This window comes from Typopeltis vanoorti, chromosome 23 (assembly GCF_054136105.1).
Source record: "Typopeltis vanoorti isolate ZY-2024b chromosome 23, IOZ_Tvanoo_1.0, whole genome shotgun sequence".
Lineage (NCBI taxonomy): Eukaryota > Metazoa > Arthropoda > Arachnida > Uropygi > Thelyphonidae > Typopeltis > Typopeltis vanoorti.
The window spans coordinates 64,480,106-64,501,421 of record NC_143571.1 but is presented as its reverse complement, the minus strand read 5'-3'; the positions used below and the strand labels follow the sequence as shown (position 1 = coordinate 64,501,421).

Genomic DNA, 21,316 nt, shown 5'->3' with positions numbered 1-21,316 from the left:
TCTGGTTAAAAGATCAGAATAATATTCCCTGGTTATTTTTTTACCATTTTCAAGATAATTAATAAACAAAATGCTTTTAGTCTCAAAACACCGATGCCATGACCTTTCTTGCTGATAGAACTGACTTTGGCGCTGAACAGCTGGCGTCGGTCCACTGTTATGACTGCTGTTTGGATTCTGGTGTGTAATGGTGAATCCAAGTCTCATCCATAGTAATAAATCGATGCACAAAATCAGTTTTATTCTTGTTAAAATGCTCCAAGCACTATTCAGAGAATTTCATGCGAGTGTGTTTTTGATCTGCTGTGAACAAGTGCGGCACCCATCTTGCACAAGCTTTTTCATTTGCAATTCTTCATGCAAAATATATCATTCTTTTCAAGTTCTTTTGAAATGCCTATAGTCTCAGCAATTTCATGCACTTTGACTCGCTGGTCATCCAATACCATATTGTGCACTTGATCAATGATTTCTTGTGGTGTTACACTTTTTGGACGTCCTTCATGTGGATCATCTTCAAGGCTGATACCGCCATGTTTAAACTCGGCAGCCCATTTCTTAATTATCGAAAACGAAGGAGAAAGCGCTTATAAACTTTTATGACCTTCAAATGAATTTCTTTTGCCGTTAAACTTTCTTTTACAAAGAATTTTATAACCACATGATACTCAATTTTATCCATTTCATGGGATACTGACAACACTTTTGCTTCAGACAACTGTATAAAACAAACTACTTGAGTTTGTTTTATACAGTTGTCTGAAGTGTTGCCATAGTGTTGCCATCTATTGTTAAGGCCAAGAACTTTTCAGACCACCCTCGTATAGTACTATCAAGTGAATTCAAGCAAAACTCAAAAGGTCACATATGTATTTTGGACTGAATATTAGTCTGTCTTTATTGTAAATTCCTACAGTGCAAACATAGCGGAATGTTTACCAATCCATCTAATCAGCAGTGCTTAATTAGATGGAGAAAATGTTAAACTGACATAACTGCTCTGAAGTTTTTGCTCAAGATGAAAATCTCCCATTAGGATAACGTAATCAAGCTTCTAAGCTTTCCTTGATTTCTGTGGGCAAGCCATGTGTTCTTCTAAAGGATCTTGTGATCTGTGTTGATCCCATAGCATACAAAGCTTGCCCTCTGAGACTCCTCATATTGGATGTAGTTTTGGTGCTCACTAATTTTCTTATCCACGCACAAAATCAGTTTGTCTAAAAGAAGGATGACTTTCATGGGTGATCTGATAGTATCTGTATTATATAAGCTATACATGTTTTAAAATTCAGAAAGGTTTGTTATATGCAGGTACAAGGCATGTTAATAATAATGGTACACGGTAACTTAATAATAATGAGCAACAGATAAAAAAAAAATCCCAAAATGTCTTGCTTGTGTCATACAAAAAGAAACATACATTTAAGTGACTTTATAAAAAATAACATTTTATAACAAACTTTTTAACTTTAAATTTATTTCATTTTATTATTATTATTGTTATTATTTGTGGTATCTGAATTTTAATATGGATATCCTACATTATGCATTTTAACTATTTAGGCACAATGCATAATAAAAAAGACAAATTAAAATGGAATAGATTATAGAATAAGGCTGGCATGCTTTACTCTAAAGAAGAAGCATGCATTATAGAATACTAAGGAAATTTGATGTAAAGTCATTCTGCTTTTCCATGTACAGGTAGCAGCCCACTTGTGAAGATCCTTTATGTGAAATCTTTTATGCTCATGCTTTAGTAAAGGATTAAAACAATAATATAATTTCTGTTCTAGTATGATTTCCTTCTCCAAACTGTTTTCTTCAATGAATACAACCATCTATCTCTTTAGGAAACACATTAATAGATTCCTTTCTTTTAATCATTTGCACACTGTTGTTTGTAGGTTTTGTGACTTCTTGTATGGGTTTGTTACAAAAAAGCAACTTGTTTTTCATTTTCTTTAATATACTTGTAGAAATTCAGCATTAAATGCATATAACTAATTATCTTAGCTAACTATAAAAACAACACAGAATGCTAACTTGAGAAGTGGACAGGCTTAAAGAAAAGAAAGCTTTTATTTTTCCTAATATCTTTTTATTGTAATGTAAATAATTGTTACTAATAAATGAAAATTAATTTTTAGCTGCCCAAAGCCCCACCTCATGAAAAACAAGCTCAACTACTTTCTCACATATTATCTGTTTACATTCAACTTCGCCAAGTCCCAAAACTTATAGGAAAGTTTATTGCTGCTTTGAAAGAAATGTTAAAGGAATTTCCACATGCCATTTATGATGTCAATGGCTATTTTCCAGTGTCATTTCTTGATCAATTTGCCAAAAGTATTATTATGCTTCCAGCAAGACAGATGCTTGATTTATGGAAACAGTTTATAGATTTTATAGAAAATCTGTTGATATTGTTGCAAGAAAAGAATTCCAGTAAGTTGCTACGTATAATTTATTTTAGTCACTGTACATATACATAAAATATGAAAATTCTGCTCTGAAGGTTCATTTAATAAGATTTTAAACTTATTGTATTTATTGTAATTATTATCAGTATATGATGTTCTACAGTATATTATGATAAAAGCACAAAATGAATTGTAATTATGTTTGTATAGTGAATCATTGTTAATAACGTGTTTACATCACTTGATTGTAAGTTAGTGTCCCACAAATAGAAATTACAGTTTGTAGTTTAGATGCATTTAAAATGCATAAATAAATAAATTTCACTTATTTCAGTGAAAGTGTGGGATTTTATTCACTCAAGATTTTACCAATTTCACTTCTTGACTGAAGTATAACTAGTAAACAGCTGAGGAGAGAGCTGGAAGATATATATGTATATATATATATGTGTGTATGTGTGCGTAGAGATATGGAAGAATTTTTGGAACAGGTTAGAAGAAAGTTCCATTAGTGCCAGTCCCTTATGAGGGACTAGTACTAATGGAACTCCCTCAAGAGAAGCTACAAACTATCCGCACCAGTTGTCACACCTGTCTTAACAATTCTTTCTTTTAAGTTTACGTGGTGGTCAGCATTCATTGTGAAGAATTTATGGAAACAAAAACACATGTTGGAGTAATTATTTTACTTCTAATTACAAAAATAACATGACGTTTTGATCTCTGTATTGAGGCCATCACCAGAAAAACACATACGCACAGGCCACAAGCTACCTGACACTACAGAAAAATAATCATTAAGATAATCTAAATGATTTGTTACGGTCAACCATTAACAAAGCATTTAGATTTATCTTACTTTTGTAGTGTCATGTAGCTTTTGTCCTGTGCATAGGTATGTTTTCCTAATGATAACCTCAATACAGAGGTTGAAACGTTGAGTATTATTTTCATAATTAGAAGTAAAGTACTCCAACACGTGTTTTTTTTGTTTCCATGAATTCTTCAGAATGAATATCTGTCATAAATTCATTCACGCTATTTCACATGCAATATTCAGTGGCAATCCATTCCGATCAGTCACCGTTGAATTCCTGTATAATCCTTTCAGAAGTTTGTAAGTCTCAAACATATCATCCCTCTTTTTCCTCTTTGCTGCTAACAGTGTACAAATTCTCAATCTGTCTTCATAATCTGCACTCCACAATTCTGATATCATTTTTAACAATTTCCTTTACATTTGCTCCACAGTATTAGAATCAACATGGAAACCAAGAGACCAGACCTGTGCGAAATTGTCCAAGTGAAGTCTTATCAAGGCCATAGAAAGAGGCAAAATGACTCCCTTATCTTTACATGTCAAGGTTTCTTTCAGCATTCCAATTATTCTCTGAGTTGTATTTGAAATCTTTGCTATGTGGCCCTTGAACTTCAACTTCCTCTCTACTAAACTCCAAGATCCCTAGTCTGCTCAGTTTCTTCTAGAATAATCCCACCAATATAATATAACGTTGGATATATAATCACACCGAAGTGCCTGACGTTACATTTGCTAACATTGAACTAACAGCTATTTTCACATGCCCACAATTCCATCCTATTCAAATCATTCTGCAAGTACTGCATATCAGCTGCACTCTAATTACCGTACTTATCTTTGCATCATCAACAAATAGCAAGAAGTGACAGATAGTGATTGTCAGGATTCGAGACTTAAAGAAATAGTTCATCAAAATGAGATGAAGAATATGTGTAGTGAGATTAGAGGGTTGGAGGATAGGAATGAGAGAGTGGAGAAGGATAGAATAAAGAAAAATAGAGAAAAAGGTGAAAAAAATGACTTAGAGCAGCAGTGTGTGAATATTCCATTATTAGAGGTGCTAAAAGAGAGCATCCACAAGGTCTATTTTCCAGGAGGCAGGATTAGCAGAATAATTGGATGCAAGAAATAAACAAGCAAGAGAGTTAGTGGTACTTGTGAGAACAAATGATTTGGTTGGACACGAGGAGAACATAAGGATGGATATCAGGAGGTTATCGAGGAGAGCAGAACATAGCAGTGTATTAGGGAAGTTGGTCAGTATGTTGCCATGATATGATAATATCATGGCAATAATATCAATGATAATATCATAGTTTATGAATGTCCCATTCAGAAAAGGCTACGTGCTGAACTACAAAGCAGGAAATTATGACCGACTGAGGAGTATACTGAGTTCAGTGGAACGGGATCGGTTGCTGGATGGAAAGAATATCGACAGTGCATGGGGAGCATTTAAACAATACTTAAATGATGCGATATCAGAATGTGTTCCGAGAGTTTGAAGAATAAATAGAGTAAGAGTCAAATGGATGTGTAATCTTATTAAGCAAGAGATTCGTAAGAAAATGATAATGTGGAAGGAATACCGTTTGCATAAGGATGACATCCGTTATGAACATTATAAGCAGCAGGCTAGAATAGTCACAACTGTTGTACAGAAAGCAAAGTCTGATTATGAAAAGAAACTGGCTCTGCATGCTAAAGACAACCCACAAGAATTCTATCGATATGCTGCAAGTAGAAGAAAGAATAAATATGAAAGAATAACTTCTAAATCCAGATGGCATGAGGGTTACAGATGCAGAAGAGGTTGTTCAGTTAATGAGTGCCCATTTTATTAAAAGCTATCAACCTGGTGAATGCAACATTGAGCTCACTGTTACCTCTTCACTAGATGATGAAGAAACGCAGGTGTGTGAGGCCGAGGTATTAGAGCTGTTGCACAAACTGAATAAGAATTCAGCAATAGGGACTGATGGAATTCCATCAGCACGTGTGCTAAAAGAGTGTTTAGCTGAACTGGCCATTCCTTTGACCAGGATGTTTAATATGAGTCTCAGAACAGGGAAGATTCCGCAGGAATGGAAGGAATGTATGGTAATACCATTCCACAAGGGTGGTGCAAAGACCTATGTATCCAACTATCGACCAATTAGTATCTCAGAAGTGGTGGTGAAGATTTTGGAAAAATTAGTTAAGGCTCTCATTCAGAAATGGGTTGACAGTGAATATCTCCTTTGAATGAACAAAATGGGTTTACTTAAGGGAAGGTCATGTTTTAGCAACTTGCTCACATTCTATAACAATGTTACCATTGAACTAGAGAAGGGGAATGGATACACCATGATACGTTTTGGATTTTGCTAAGGCTTTTGACAGAATAGAGCATGGCAGACTGCTGCATAAATTGGAGAAAATGGGTTTGGGTTATACAATATTAGCATGGATAAGAGGATGGCTGACTGACAGATATCAAAAAGTGGTATACCTGGGGATCTGAGTCTGCAAGGTTTAAAAGAAAGTTAAAAGAAAGCTCTGCAAAGACTGTCATCAACCCATTTATTCAAGTTCTCATCATGCTTGTTCTGGCGGTCATGGAGTTCCCAATCTCAGACACTTCATGTGTCAGGTCTGCATTGTGCATTCTCTACCGCAGTTGCCCTTGGTGTGCATTGCACCTCAAAACATCCAGCCGAAGCCAACGCTGCAATAAGAACAGAGCTCATCAAAGCACGTTGGACTGCCAAAGAAGAAAAGATCCTCTCCACTCATGAGATCGAGTTGACGGCTCGAGGGATAAAGAAAATCAATGAGGCTTTATTTAAGGCATTCCCATTGAGATCCTTGGATGCCATCAAGTGTCATAGACGTAAAGCCAATTACAAAGCCTTACTTCAAGAATTGGCAGCCCATCTGCCACAGGTGATATCTCCGTATCTCCTGTCCCTGCCTCTCCATCTTCTAGCCACCATCCTGCTGTTGAAGGAGGCTTTGATTCTCAGATTGACATCATCTCTAGATGATCCTCCTCTTCCAGAATATAACCATCAAATTTTTAAATATCTCATCCTTACTCACCTTCTGGGAATGGATATCACAGATCAGTTGAATGACTACCTCCACGCTGAATTCTCTGAACACTTTGTGCCTCGTCAACATCAGCTTACGTCTCATTCTACAATGACTTTGTCAAATAGGAAGCAGCGGAAGAGGGCCTATGCAGCCCTCTATAAAAAGAATAGAGGGCAATGTGCCAAAACCATCCTTGATGGTGCTTCCCCTCCACCTCTAGCAGACTTACATGATGATTTTGTCAAATTCTGGAGTACAGTCTTTTCTGCTCCACCTCCACACTTCCCTAATTATTGATGACCAACCTACAATATTGAGGAATGGAATTCCCAATCCATTCCTGCCCTTCAAATGTACCAGCCTGTCTCCATTCAGGAGATTAAAGCAGCTCTTCCATCCAATTTCTCTGCCTCCGGACCTGATGGCTTTCCTGACTCTAGGCTTCGGAAGGTGCCATTGAAGATTTTTCAAGACAGTGGACATTCTCCTTTCCAGTAAAGTAATACCACCATACTTATGTGCTTCAAGAACTATCTTCATTCCAAAGAAAGAAACTTCAAGCTGTGCATCGGACTTTAGACCTATTACCATCTCCCCTGTGTAACTTAGACTCTATCATAAAATATTAGTTAAACGACTTCAGCAACATATACAGCATGATTATAGACAGAGAGCTTTTGTCCCTTCGGATGACAGTGCCGAGAATATAAATCTTCTTTCTTCTCTTCTCTCTGAATTTCCAACGCCACCTTAAGCCTCTATATATGGTGTCGCTGGACGCCTTTTGGAGGTCCAGCGACACCCTAACCTTTGATAGCATCTCCCTTCCTGCTCTTCTTCGAGCACTGTCTATTGCTGGATGTCCAGAACCTTTTCTTTCCTATGTTATGGAGCTATACTTGGGTAGCTCCATCACTATCACTACAGGGTCCCGAGCAACTTCTATTCCCGCAGTGCGGGATGTTCGCCAAGGTGATTCTCTATCTCCCCTTTTCTTTAACTGTGTCATAGATGAGTTTCTTCATTCTCTTCCTAGCCATATAGGCTACTCTCTAAGCGCTTCTTCCTTTAATACTATGGCCTTTGCAGACGATCTTATTCTCGTAGCCTCTACTAAGATAGGCTTGCAGTAACTCCTTGACTGAGCAGTTGACTTCTTCTCTATTCGAGACCTTTCTATTAATGTAGAGAAGTCCTGCACTTTAGCTCTTGTCCCCTCTGGTCGAGACTAGAGTTTTCCTTGCACGGGAGGCCGTTGCATGCTTTGACCATCCTGGAAGAGTGGAGATACCTCGGTATCATGTTCACCCCAAAGGGAAGGTCTTCTGTCACTTCTATCCTAGAAGCTGGGATTGCTTCTTTTTGGAAAGCTCCTCTCAAGCCCCCAGCAAAGACTGTTTCTCCTTTCCTACTATCTCCTACCTCGCTTTTACCACAAGTTGGTACTTGGTAGGACATATATCTCGGTACTGTCCCGAATGGACAGGATTATCCCTTCAGTCATGAGATCATGGCTCTGACTGCCGCCTGACACTCCTACTGCATATTTCCATGCGAGGGTGAAGGATAGTGGGCTTGGGGTTCCATCACTTAGATGGCTGATCCCACGCCTGCGGCTGTCAAGAATCGCACAGTTAGAACTATCTTCTTCCCCCATATGCAGAGAGGCTTTGTATAGCCGATTAATACAAGGAGAGACTTTAGGTGGGCTAAAGGCTGGTCTCATTATCAAGGTACTTTAATCGAGTCAGCACCCACAGAACACGAGATGGGCATCTCTGTTGCACTGTTCCAGCATTGGGTAAGGGATGGCACCAGACTCCTCCCTGGGTTCGAGTATATTAGTATATTGACCTTATCAGGACGAGGATCAATGCCCTGCCTGCTCGAGCCCACACAGATCGATGGGGTAGTGACAACCCAAACTGTAGGGCTGGCTGCCACTACAGTGAGACATTGTCTCATATAGCCCAGTTTTGTTTCCACACCCATGGGGTCCACGTGAGGAGGCATGATGCTGTGGTCTCCATTCTGAACAACCGCTTTAAGCAAAGGTTGGGAGACTGCGGTAGAACCACATTATAGGACCTTCGCGGGTTTGCGTAAGCCAGATTTAGTGATTAAAAGAGGTGGTGACGTTTGGGTAGTTGATGCCCAGGTGGTAGGAACGGGGCACCCACTAGCATATAGCTATTATAATAAAGTAAATTATTATAAAAATAACCAAGATCTGGTTATTAAGATACGGGAGGAGCATGGGGAAACTCCGAGGTTTACCAGTGCCACCATCTCTTTACATGGCGTATGGAGTGCAGATAGTTATAAGGACTTAAAACAGCTTGGGCTTATGCAGAAGGATATAAAAGTTCTTTCCTTGAGGGCCCTACAAGGCACACTGGTGGCATGGTGTTGCCACCAGAGATTGACTACAATGATAACTAGAACAGGCATAGGGTAAAGCACTTGTAAGGGCTTAGGCCAATATCAAGTCTGGATGTGATGTAAGGGTAGTACTGCCCATAACCAGTACAAAGATTTTAAAAAAAAAAAGTGGTGTATCACAAGGATCATTGCTTGGTCTACTGTTATTCAATCTGTACATTAATGATATTGGGAAGGATTTGACAATCGGCATACAGTTATTTGCTGATGATGCAAAGATAGGTAGGGTAATCAGGAATGCTGCTGATATGAAGTCTTTGCAGAATGATTTGAATAGGATGGAATTGTGGGCATGGGAAAATCGATGTCAGTTCAATGTCAGTAAATGTCAAGTCATTCACTTCGGCATGATTAGATATCCAATGTCGTATTATGTTGGTGGGATTAGGCTAGAAGAAACTGATGAAGCTATGGATCTTGGAGTATTAATAGATAGGAAGTTGAAGTTTAGGGGCCATGTGGCAAAGATTTGCAATGCTGAAATGAACGTTCACATGTAAAGATAAAGATGTTATTTTGCCTCTTTACAAGGCCTTGATAAGGCCTCACTTGGACTATTGTGCACAGGTCTGGTTTCCGTTATGATTCTGATATATTGGAGAGAGTACAAAGGAGAGTGTTAAAAATGATATCAGGATTGTGGAATACTGATTATGAAGACAGATTGAGAATTTGTAGACTGCAGACACTATCAAACATGAGAAAGAGGGGTGATATGATTGAGACTTACAAACTTCTGAAAGGGTCATACAGGATTTCGCTTCATGAAATTTTTCAATTTATAGAGGGTGGGGAAAGGACAAAAGGATCATCCGTAGAAGCTGAGAATGAGGGCCGCAAAGAAGGGTGTGAGGGCTAGATTTTTCTCTCAGAGGGTGGTGTGTGATTAGAATGGGTTACCATTGGATATTGTGGGTGCAAGCAGTGTGAATGAATTCAAGAATAAGTATGATAGCTGGTGTGTGTAGTATGTGGCCTTCCTCGATGAGTCTCTGACTCCCTGGAGGTCTCTCTTAATAATAATAATAACGATGATGATGAGTTCAGATGGAGAGCAAGAATTGTGAGTAGTGTGTTACCAGAGCTGTGTTGAGGAGAAGAGAGTAGTGTTTATAAATGTTTTGGATGAATTTAGAAAAAGATGGATATGTATAATAGTGACAACTTGCATTAAATAGTTCCATTTAAATGAAATGAAATATAAAAATAACTATATCAAAGCTATATTCTATTTATAACATCATTATAGTGTTATAAAATTTAATAAAATAAAAGTTATGCTATAACAACTCTCATGTTAAATTAAGACACCACTTTTGCTGTAATATCATGTTGGAGGCTTAATGGATTTTTTACAACACTCAAAAAGAATTAAAATAGAATTTAATACTTCCTATATTTCGTCCTAGTCACTAGGACATCTACGGGGATTACAAAAACAATTAATGTAACATGCACACAAAATATCATACAATACAATACTAAGCCCAACCACGTGGGTGACACTAAAGTCCTATCTAAGGGCGCTCCACCTAGATAGGACTTTAGTGTCACCCATGTGGTTGGGCTTAGTATTGTATGATATTTGTGTGCATGTTACGTTAATTGTTTTTGTAATCCCCGTAGATGTCCTAGTGACTAGGACGAAATATAGGAAGTATTAAATTCTATTGTAATTCTTTTTGAGTGTTGTAAAAAATCCATTAAGCCTCCAACATGATGTCCTCACAGCACTTAAACCTCTACACATGAATTTGCTGTAATAAAACTATCTATATGAAATTGTCCTCTGATGAAATGAATATAGCTTTGATGTAGTTATTTTTATTTCATTTCATTTATTTATTTATTTATTTATTTTTCACTAGAGATCAGGCCAGTAGAATAACTGTTGATCAAATCATTATCTCTTTGACATACTGTTTGAAATGTAATATAGCTTGTCTTTGTATGTATATATGTGTATACTCCAGACGATGACTTTAATATGAAGATCAAAATGTCAGAAAATTAAAATAATTATTTCTAACATGGTTGTAGTCTCCATAATTTTACTAAAAATGAATTATATAACATTTGCTTTTAAAAATATTATGCACGAAATGAGTTTTCTTTTCTTCATGGTTACACGATGATCAGCATTCATGATTAAAAATTATGGAAACAATTACCATGTTATAGTAAAACTTCAGTTTGATATAAACCAAAATAATCACTCAATGTTCAAGCAATTAATAATCAAGTGATTATTTTAGTTTATATTAAACAGAAGTTTTATTATAACATGGTAGTTGTTTCCACAGATTTTGCTAACGCATCAAATGAGTTGTTTGCTATGTCGAGTGAAGTATATATGAATGTATAGCAATATTTCTTTTTATGATTATATCATGGTGTATTATATACAAAAATATCAAAAGAAAACAAAAGCCATCATTGTAATCTGTTGTTCCTCTCTTATCTCTAGGTATACAGAATTGCCCTTGCATATGCTAGTATGATGAATCTCTGTGATCTCTATTTTTTACTACTTTGAGAATTTTTACATATTATCAATCATTTCATTGAATTTGCGGTTATTTCTTATACTGATACTAAATTGTTTATGCAATGGACAATTTCCATTATTATTTCCTTCAGATTCAGTCACCAATCAGACACTTTTTTGTATAATATAAGAAAATTCAGTATGATATTTCTCACATATTTCAGATACATCAACAGGTTTGGAATTGCAAAGTTTGTATAAAGCTTCATGATTATTTATTTCACCTTGTTTCACGTGATTTCTTTATTTCACCTCAGGTGAATTCCAAAAAGAAGATGAGCCTTGCTAATCTTTTAGGATTAACCAAGCTTATTTGGAAATAAACTATGAATAATAACTGAAATAAACTCTTTTCTTTCTTGAGATTAAAGAACAGAAGGAAGGGTCAAAGCTGTATAACTGAGAGGAGACCTCCACATAGACTTTAAAGGAATGCGGAGAACCGACCAGGGCTTCTGACCAAATGTCCAATCCTCGCCTTCTCGTGGTGCACCCTGTTGGGTATCTACTTGGATACTGAACGAACGAGGATAGGCTGGCAATTTGGGATTTAGCCGACCAAATTATATTCTTATTGCTTAAACCAAAATAAAAAAAGATGGTACAACATGACAGAATTTCATGCCGGCTGGGGCACCGCCCGGTTAAACAAGGTCCCTGTTGTTTTCGCCAGGGAACCAGGGCGAACAGCGAAAAGTCAGCTACTGGAACAAATCTGAAAACAAACCCCAACTCAACATCACCAGAGTTAAAGATCGGTGCTATCAACGTAAGAAGCCTGAATGGCAAAGAAATGGAGCTAGCTGAGGAATTAGATAAGTACCAGATCGACATAATAGGGGTGACTGAAACAAAAAAGACCAAAACTGGTGAGATCTTTCTGAGCAATAAATACAAAATGTTATATTCAGGCAATGACAATCAAGGAAAAGAAGGAGTAGCCATAGTATTCAACACAAAATACGAGGCTAATATTCTTGCATGGCAGTCAGTCTCAAGTAGAGTAATGTGGGCAAATATGAGAATGGGGAACTGGACAATGAGAATTATTTGTGCTTATGGTCCCACACAAGGTTCTACTAAGATAGAAGTAGAGGAGTTTTTTGAAGCTTAAGAAAAAGCAACTGACACAATGAAAAATGAAAAGTTGGTCCTTTTTGGGGATCTAAATAGCAGAGTAGGAAATGATTGTGAGACATACAAAAATATTTTGGGAAAATTTGGAGAAAAGAGCAAAGCTAATAATAATGGCAAATATCTGTTGGATTTCTGCTCAGGACATGGACTGGTTATTACTAACACCATGTTCCAACATAAAAATGTGCACAAATTCACATGGAGAGAAGAGGCTAGGAATAAGAAATGTCTCATTGACTATGTTATTGTTGATAGTGATGTTTTCTCCCTGGTGCAGGACACCAGAGTGTACATAGGATTTGAAATTGGAAGTGATCACTATTTAGTCTTGAGCAGGATAAAATTGAATTTCATATTGAAAAGAATGACATGTAAGAAAGTTCATCATCATCAAATTCCTGCCATGTACCCTCAAGGGGTGTACAGGATATGACAGTACTACATGAAAAAATTACATCATTACTAACTTCCTATCTACAATTTTCCTCCAAATCAGTCTGTTACTTGTCAAGACTCCAACATTATCAGATCTTATATTTCTATCGTCTAAGGCACTTTGTACCATATCAATCCACCTATATCTTGGTCTTCCTCTGGGTCGTTTTCCTGCCAACCTGACAGAGAACACTTGTTTTGCTAATCTTTCCTCTCCCATTCTATTTAAGTGACCATACCATCTGAGATTAGCTCTGCTAACGCATTCCTGGATGCTGACAATGTCAAGTTCTTTCCTAATATCCTCATTTTTAATATGATATTGCCATTGATGCCATTTGTTCACGCCTCTAATCTTTCTCAGGACTCTCATATCTGCGGTCTCTAGTCTTTGGTCAAGTGTTTTACTTCTGATCCAGCTCTCAGATCCATAAGTTAAAATTGGTTTGAACACAGTCTTGTATACAGCTAATTTAGTGTTCCGACTAATTTCTTTCTTATTCCATATGAATTTATTCAATTGACTTCCCACCATACAGGCTTTGCTGATTCTGTTGTCTATTTCTATATTTAGTTTACCATCTTCAGTAAAAATTGTGCCTAAGTAGCTGAAATGTTTTACTTGTTCCACAGGTTCTCCATTCACAACACAGTTGACATTTTCAATGATTCTGCCTATTTTCATTGTCTTTGTCTTTTTATTGCTGACCTTCATACCATATCTATTACAACAGCTATTCAATTTAGTCAGAGAATCTTGCAGACTAGTAGCGGATTTATTTAGAAGTATAACATCATCCGCATAAAGCAAATAGCTGACATTAACATCTCCAATTTTGATATCAGGTTTAATACCACATTCCTTCATAATGTGATCCATATAGATAATGAATAACAGAGAGGAAAATGTACATCCTTGTCTCACACCAGATTTAACATTAAACCATCTTCCTGTACTTCCTTCAATTCTAACTGCTGACTCACAACTCAAATAAAGACTAAGTATTGCTTGATATAATGCCCCATTGACACCATATAGCTGCAGCGTATTGAATAGCTTCTCTCTTGGCACCTTGTCATATGCCTTTTCCAAATCGACAAAACTTAAATACAGATCTTTGTTATATTCCCATGCTTTCTCGACTATTTGTCGTAAAGTGAAGATCTGATCCTGACAGCCTCTATTTGGCCGTAATCCAGCTTGTTCTTCACCAAGCTTTTCTTCCACAATTCTTCTCAACCGTTTCTCAAGTATACTTGCATAGATCTTGCCAGGAACACTCAGTAGGGAAATTCCTCTGTAATTCTCACATTCAGTTTTATTTCCCTTTTTATATATGGGTACTATGAGAGCTCTACTCCAATCATCAGGAATTCGTCCCTCTGTCCAGGCTTTCTGAACTATGCAGTGCAGCCACTGTAAGACTCTTATACCACCATACTTCAGCATTTCTGGTCGAATATCATCTACTCCTGCTGCCTTTCCACATTTCAAGCCTTTGATGGCTTTTTCTACTTCAAGTATGGATATGTATTCCTGACTGCATGCCTGGTCAGTGTTTTTTATCACTGTGCTGTCATCACTGCTTGTTTCATTTAGCAGTTTTTCAAAGTAATTACTCCATACTTCAAGGATATCTTTTTCTCCTGTTTTCATTTCACCTTTATCATCTCTAATTCCTTTTACAGCACTCTTTCCTCCATTCCTAAGCTTCTTCAACAACCTCCAGAATATTTTGCCACCTTCTTGATATTTATTTTCTATATTCTTGCCAAAGTCCTCCCATGACTTTTGTTTAGCTAGTTTTACACACTGTTTAGCTTTCTTACATTTGTCTCTGTATTCTGTAAGAGTAAAAGCTGACTTATTTGCCAGGAACTTTTTGATATGCTTTCTTCTTTTCCTTCACTGCCTCTTTAACTTCCTGTGTCCACCAGGGAGTTCTGATTTTTTTATCCTTGCACACAACCTCACCACATGCCTCTCTGGCAGAATCAATCAATGTTTCCTTCAGAGTTTGCCACTGAATCTTCAAGGTTTGATTCCTGTTCTCAAACTCTTTCATTTTCTTTTCAATAATCTTTGTGTATTTTAGTCTACAGTTCACATCTGAGAGCTGCTCAACTTTTATTCGCTTTAAAACTTTCTTACATGTTATTCTTTTCAATATGAAATTCAATTTTATCCTGCTCAAGACTAAATAGTGATCACTTCCAATTTCAAATCCTCTGTACACTCTGGTGTCCTGCACCAGGGAGAAAACATCACTATCAACAATAACATAGTCAATGAGACTTTTCTTATTCCTAGCCTCTTCTCTCCATGTGAATTTGTGCACATTTTTATGTTGGAACATGGTGTTAGTAATAACCAGTCCATGTCCTGAGCAGAAATCCAACAGATATTTGCCATTATTATTAGCTTTGCTCTTTTCTCCAAATTTTCCCAAAATATTTTTGTATGTCTCACAATCATTTCCTACTCTACTATTTAGATCCCCAACAAGGACCAACTTTTCCTTTTTCATCGTTTCAGTTGCTTTTTCTAAAGCCTCAAAAAATTCCTCCACTTCTACCTTAGTAGAACCTTCTGTGGGACCATAGGCACAAATAAGTCTCATTGTCCAGTTCCCCATTCTCATATTTGCCCACATTACTCTACTTGAGACTGACTGCCATTAAAGAAGATTAGCCTCGTATTTTGTGTTGAATACTATGGCTACTCCTTCTTTTCCTTGATTGTCATTGCCTGAATATAACATTTTGTATTTATTGCTCAGAAAGATCTCACCAGTTTTGGTCTTTTTTGTTTCAGTCACCCCTATTATGTCGATCTGGTACTTATCTAATTCCTCAGCTAGCTCCATTTCTTTGCCATTCAGGCTTCTTACGTTGATAGTACCGATCTTTAACTCTGGTGATGTTGAGTTGGGGTTTGTTTTCAGATTTGTTCCAGTAACTGACTTTTCGCTGTTCGCCCTGGTTCCCTGGCTAAAACAACGGGGGCCTTGTTTAACCGGGCGACGCCCCAGCCGGCATGAAATTTTGTCATGTTGTACCATAATTTTTTATTTTGGTTTAACCAATAAGAATACAATTTGGTCGGCTAAATCCCAAATTGCCAGCCCATCCTCGTTCGTTCAGTATCAAAGTAGATACCCAACAGGGTGCACCACGAGAAGGTGAGGCTTGGACATTTGGTCAGAAGCCCTGCTCGGTTCTCCGCATTCCTTTAAAGGCTATGTGGAGGTCTCCTTTCAGTTATACAGCTTTGACCCTTAAGCACATTCTCCATCAAATTAATATTCTCCGACCTAATTAAAAAACATTCTCTACTGTGATATTTAATTTGTTACAGTAATCCCTCGTTAGTGCGTCATTTTTTTTCGATACCCAAATTCGATTAGTGTGCCTCTAAAATTCCATTACTGCACCTACATGTATCTTAAAAATAAATTTACAGATTTTACAAATTTTCTATCTATACATTTTTTATGGCTAACTATTTTAAAATCTCACTCACCAGAATGAAATAATTTAGTTACCGATTTGAAACATTTTACAATGTAAGAAAGTTTTAAAGCGAATAAAAGTTGAGCAGCTCTCAAATGTGAACTGTAGACTAAAATACACAAAGATTATTGAAGAAAAAATGAAAGAGTTTGAGAACAGGAATCAAACCTTGGAGATTCAGTGGCAAACTCTGAAGAAAACATTGATTGATTCTGCCAGAGAGGCATGTGGTGAGGTTATCTGTAAGGATAAAAAAATCAGAACTCCCTGGTGGACACAGGAAGTTAAAGAGGCAGTGAAGGAAAAGAAGAAAGCATATCAAAAGTTCCTGTCAAATAAGTCAGCTTGTGCTCTTAGAGAATATAGAGACAAATGCAAGAATGCTAAACACTGTGTAAAACTAGCTAAACAAAAGTCATGGGAGGACTTTGGCAAGAATATAGAAAATTAATATCAAGGTGGTGGCAAAATATTCTGGAGGTTGTTGAAGAAGTTTAAGAATGGAGGAAAGAGTGCTGTAAAAGGAATTAGAGATGATAAAGGTGACATGAAAATGGGAGAAAAAGATATCCTTGAAGTATGGAGTAATTACTTTGAAAAACTGCTAAATGAAACAAGCAGTGATGACAGCATAGTGGTAAAAAACACTGATCAGGCATGCAGTCAGGAATAACATATCCATACTTGAAGTAGAAAAAGCCATCAAAGGCTTGAAATGTGGAAATCAGCAGGAGTAGATGATATTAGATCAGAAATGCTGAAGTATGGTGGTGTGAGAGTCTTACAGTGGCTGCACTGCATAGTTCAGAAAGCTTGGACAGAGGGACGAATTCCCAATGATTGGAGTAGAGCTCTCATAGTACCCATATATAAAAAGGGAAATAAAACTGCATGTGAGAATTACAGAAGTATTTCCCTACTGAGTGTTCCTGGCAAGATCTATGCAAGTATACTTGAGAAACGGTTGAGAAGAATTGTGGAAGAAAAGCTTGGTGAAGAACAAGCTTGATTACGGCCAAATAGAGGCTGTCAGGATCAGATCTTCACTTTACGACAAATAGTCGAGAAAGCATGGGAATATAACAAAGATCTGTATTTAAGTTTTGTCGATTTGGAAAAGGCATATGACAAGGTGCCAAGAGAGAAGCTATTCAATACGCTGCAGCTATATGGTGTCAATGGGGCATTATATCAAGCAATACTTAGTCTTTATTTGAGTTACAAGTCAGCAGTTAGAATTGAAGAATGTACAGGAAGATGGTTTAATGTTAAATCTGGTGTCACACAAGGATGTACATTATCCCCTCTGTTATTCATTATCTATATGGATCACATTATGAAGGAAAGTGGTATTAAGCATGATATCAAAATTGGAGATGTTAATGTCAGCTCTTTGCTTTATGCAGACGATGTTATACTTCTAAATAAATCTGCTACAAGTCTGCAAGATTCTCTGACTAAATTGAATAGCTGTTGTAATAGATATGGTATGAAGGTCAGCAATAAAAAGACAAAGACAATGAAAATAGGCAGAATCATTGAAAATGTCAACTGTGTTGTGAATGGAGAACCTGTGGAACAAGTAAAACATTTCAGCTATTTAGGCACGATTTTTACTGAAGATGGTAAATTAAATGTAGAAATAGACAACAGAATCAGCAAAGCTGGTATGGTGGGAAGTCAATTGAATAAATTCATATAGAATAAGAGAGAAATTATTCGGAACACTAAATTAGCTGTATACAAGCAGTGTTCAAACCAGTTTTAACTTATGGATCTGAGAGCTGGGTCAGAAGTAAAACACTTGACCAAAGACTAGAGACCACAGATATGAGAGTCCTAAGAAAAATTAGAGGCGTGAACAGATGGCATCAATGGGAATATCATATTAAAAATGAGGATATTAGGAAAGAACTTGACATTGTCAGCATCCAGGAATGCGTTAGTAGAGCTAATCTCAGGTGGTATGGTCACTTAAACAGAATGGGCGAAGAAAGATTAGCAAAACAAGTGTTCTCTGCCAGGTTGGCAGCTAAACGACCCAGAGGAAGACCAAGATATAGGTGGATTGATACGGTACAAAGTGCTTTAGACGATAGAAATATAAGATCTGATAATGTTGGAGTCTTGACAAGTAACAGACTGATTTGGAGGAAAATTATAGATAGGAAATTAATAATGATGTAATTTTTTTCATGTAGTACTATCATATCCTGTACACCCCTTGAGGGTACATGGCAGGAATTTGATGATGCCCTCCAGGGAGTCCAAAGACTCATCGAGGGAGAGTGTGCCAACAGCATCGAACGATCGACTCCCTTCCTAACCACATTGAAACTTGCTTAACTTTTTTCTGAGCCATTAGTAGCAGAGGCTCTACCAATCGACCAAAGGCATCTCCTGGTGTCTCAAATGAAATTATGGATGGATGTGTATTCACTTGGGAAGTATGTACCATTTCATTATCTCCACCTCTTTTTGTTTCAATTGATACAAGCAACAAAGAAAGAAAGAAAACATTTTGACTCTTGGAGCACATTTTGTGTACTTTCAAATAGCTTATCTGCACTCTTCTCATTGCAATGTTTCTATCTTTTACAGTGAAGTAAAAAAAAAAAAAAAAAAAAAAAAAAAAAAAAAAAAAAAAAAAAGATGTGATATCATTGAAAATTCAGCCACTCCTCTGGCATTCATTGACTAGGGCAGTGGTGGTGGTGAACCTTTTTATGTGCGCGTGCCAAAAATTTACAAATCGATTTGCTGATATACCAGGTAGTTTTTAATAGGGGAAAAATTAATAGAAAATTAATCTACCATATATTATCGCGTATAATGCGAAAAATTTATGGTAAAAAATACTACTTAAAGTTAGGGGTTGGCATTATATGCAGATCCTAAAAAATATAACATCTTATTAGACTTGCACACACAATATATACTACCTAATGCCTATGCAACCAAATCTACTTGATCCACTTGCATTCGGCGACCGAGCACACATCGTATCTGCGCATGCGCTCTCCGTCGCTGAATGATAGAGCACAGTGAGATAGATAGAGCACAGTTAGATATATCAGTTTAACCACAGTTCATTTTAAATATTATTTGTTAAACAAACCTAGCCTGATAATGAGCCAACAGAAACGTGAATGTTCATCTTTTGAAGCAGGATTTAAATTGCATGTTGTTCAGTTTGCAGAAGAACATAATAACATTGTTGCTATGAGAGAATTTGGTGTAGCAGAGAGTAATATTAGACTTTGGTGTAAGCAAAAAGACAGTCTTGAAAAAATCCTCAGAGCCTAAGGACTCTGTACTTTGAATCAATGTCTTTCCAGACAAAGAGCATTATTGATACCCTTTGTGAATTGTTTGATTAAGTTAGAATTAGAGGCAACAGAAGATTATTATTGAATTTCGTATTTTATTAAGTCAAAGAAAATTCCAGTTCATTGTTTTTATTTGACTCACATTATAGTGAATTTTAGCACAGCATCAATGTTTAGAAGTTTGGATGGGAAGTTTGTTATAGTAAGTTAGTGAATTCATCATAATAGTATTTGCTATAATGATAATTGATGAGTTCACTTTTTTTAAAGCTGGAAAAGTTTGATTTCTTTGGTGTATATGTCAGTGTGTTGTGTTCTGCTTTTCAGTCAGTACTTTTATTTTTTGCTGAATGTCTTTTAATCTTATTATAGATCAGCAATTTCTTCACTTTACTTTATATCTTATCACTGAGCTGTTTGTGGTGTTTCTGTTGCACATGAGAGTAGGGGATGAAACTTTTCCGATAATTGCTATTCCTGAAATTGAAGAGGTTATGGATAATATGCAACAGTTAATTATACATGCCTTTCAGATGTTCAGAGATCATGTAAGTTAATTTTGATAGTTGAATATAAGAAAACAACACAGTTGTGTTGTACTTACTTACTGCTTATAATTTTGAGGTTTGAGAAAGGAAGCTTAACTATTCTGCCACTGATGATTGATATTGTTAATTTTCTGTTATCTAGTTTATATATTATATTTATCTAAATTTAAGATGATCATTTTTTTAAAAAAAATTATATTGATCCTTAATATTCAATATAAAAATTAAACTTTTTTTTTTAATAAGTGTTTCTTAAAGATCAGGAATAATTTCAAATCTTTGTAGACAACTTTGCTATTCCTAAAATTATAATAATTATCTCATGGCCAAATAAGTTGCTAAATACCAGTAATTTTTAACTTGTAAACTCGGCTGTACTATTTGACTTATATATTTTCTTTGTAGTGGGATGTAAATCATCTGGTATGGGAATGTTGCAATCCCAGTTTTGTTTAGTTAAACATGACTTTAAAAAAAAGAATGATGGATCCAATGTAATTGCATCTGGATTGACACTAATTGATTTATAAATCATAGTGCATTGCTCTTTGTTATTGTAATTTGTATTAGATTTTGAAGTTCATTACTAGTGTTAAAGACAATTTTTATTTAAAATATTTTAAGCATATGATTTCTTTGTAGGTGTCATGAATATATGATAATTTAAGATGGTATAAGTTTTTGAGTTGACATTTTGGAATGAAGGTACAGTGGAACCTCGGTTGTCGAACTTCACTCGTTCCCGAAGGCTGTTTGGAAACCGAATTGTTCAAAAACTGAAACCATTTTCCCATAAGAATTAATGTCTTCTTCTTCTTCTTCTTCTTCTTCTTCTTCCTCCTCCTTTCCAGGCTTATAGGCCAAGTGGCCTGTTCCGGACTCAATTCCATCTTTTTAAGGGTCTTCCTCTGCATCGAGTACCTTTTGGGTGGTAATTTAGAATTTGTTTAGGTATTCTGCTTCTATTCATTCTTAGTATGTGTTCTTTCCATTTTTCTCTATAGCAAATCACTGTTTCATTTAGGGAGGTTGTAATTCCAAGTTTT

General features: G+C 36.4%; 1 protein-coding gene across 4 annotated transcripts in view; it reads left to right on the top strand.

Moving 5' to 3' along the window:
* Positions 1–21,316, top strand: part of LOC150093914 (unhealthy ribosome biogenesis protein 2 homolog) — a 393,653-nt gene that overhangs the window by 135,104 nt on the left and 237,233 nt on the right. For all 4 annotated transcript variants that reach the window (XM_090412865.1, XM_090412866.1, XM_090412867.1 and 1 more), the window contains 2 exons: positions 2,151–2,448; positions 20,095–20,270. In XM_090412865.1, the coding sequence (XP_090268991.1) occupies positions 2,151–2,448; positions 20,095–20,270 (474 nt within the window). The remainder of the gene's footprint in view (positions 1–2,150; positions 2,449–20,094; positions 20,271–21,316) is intronic.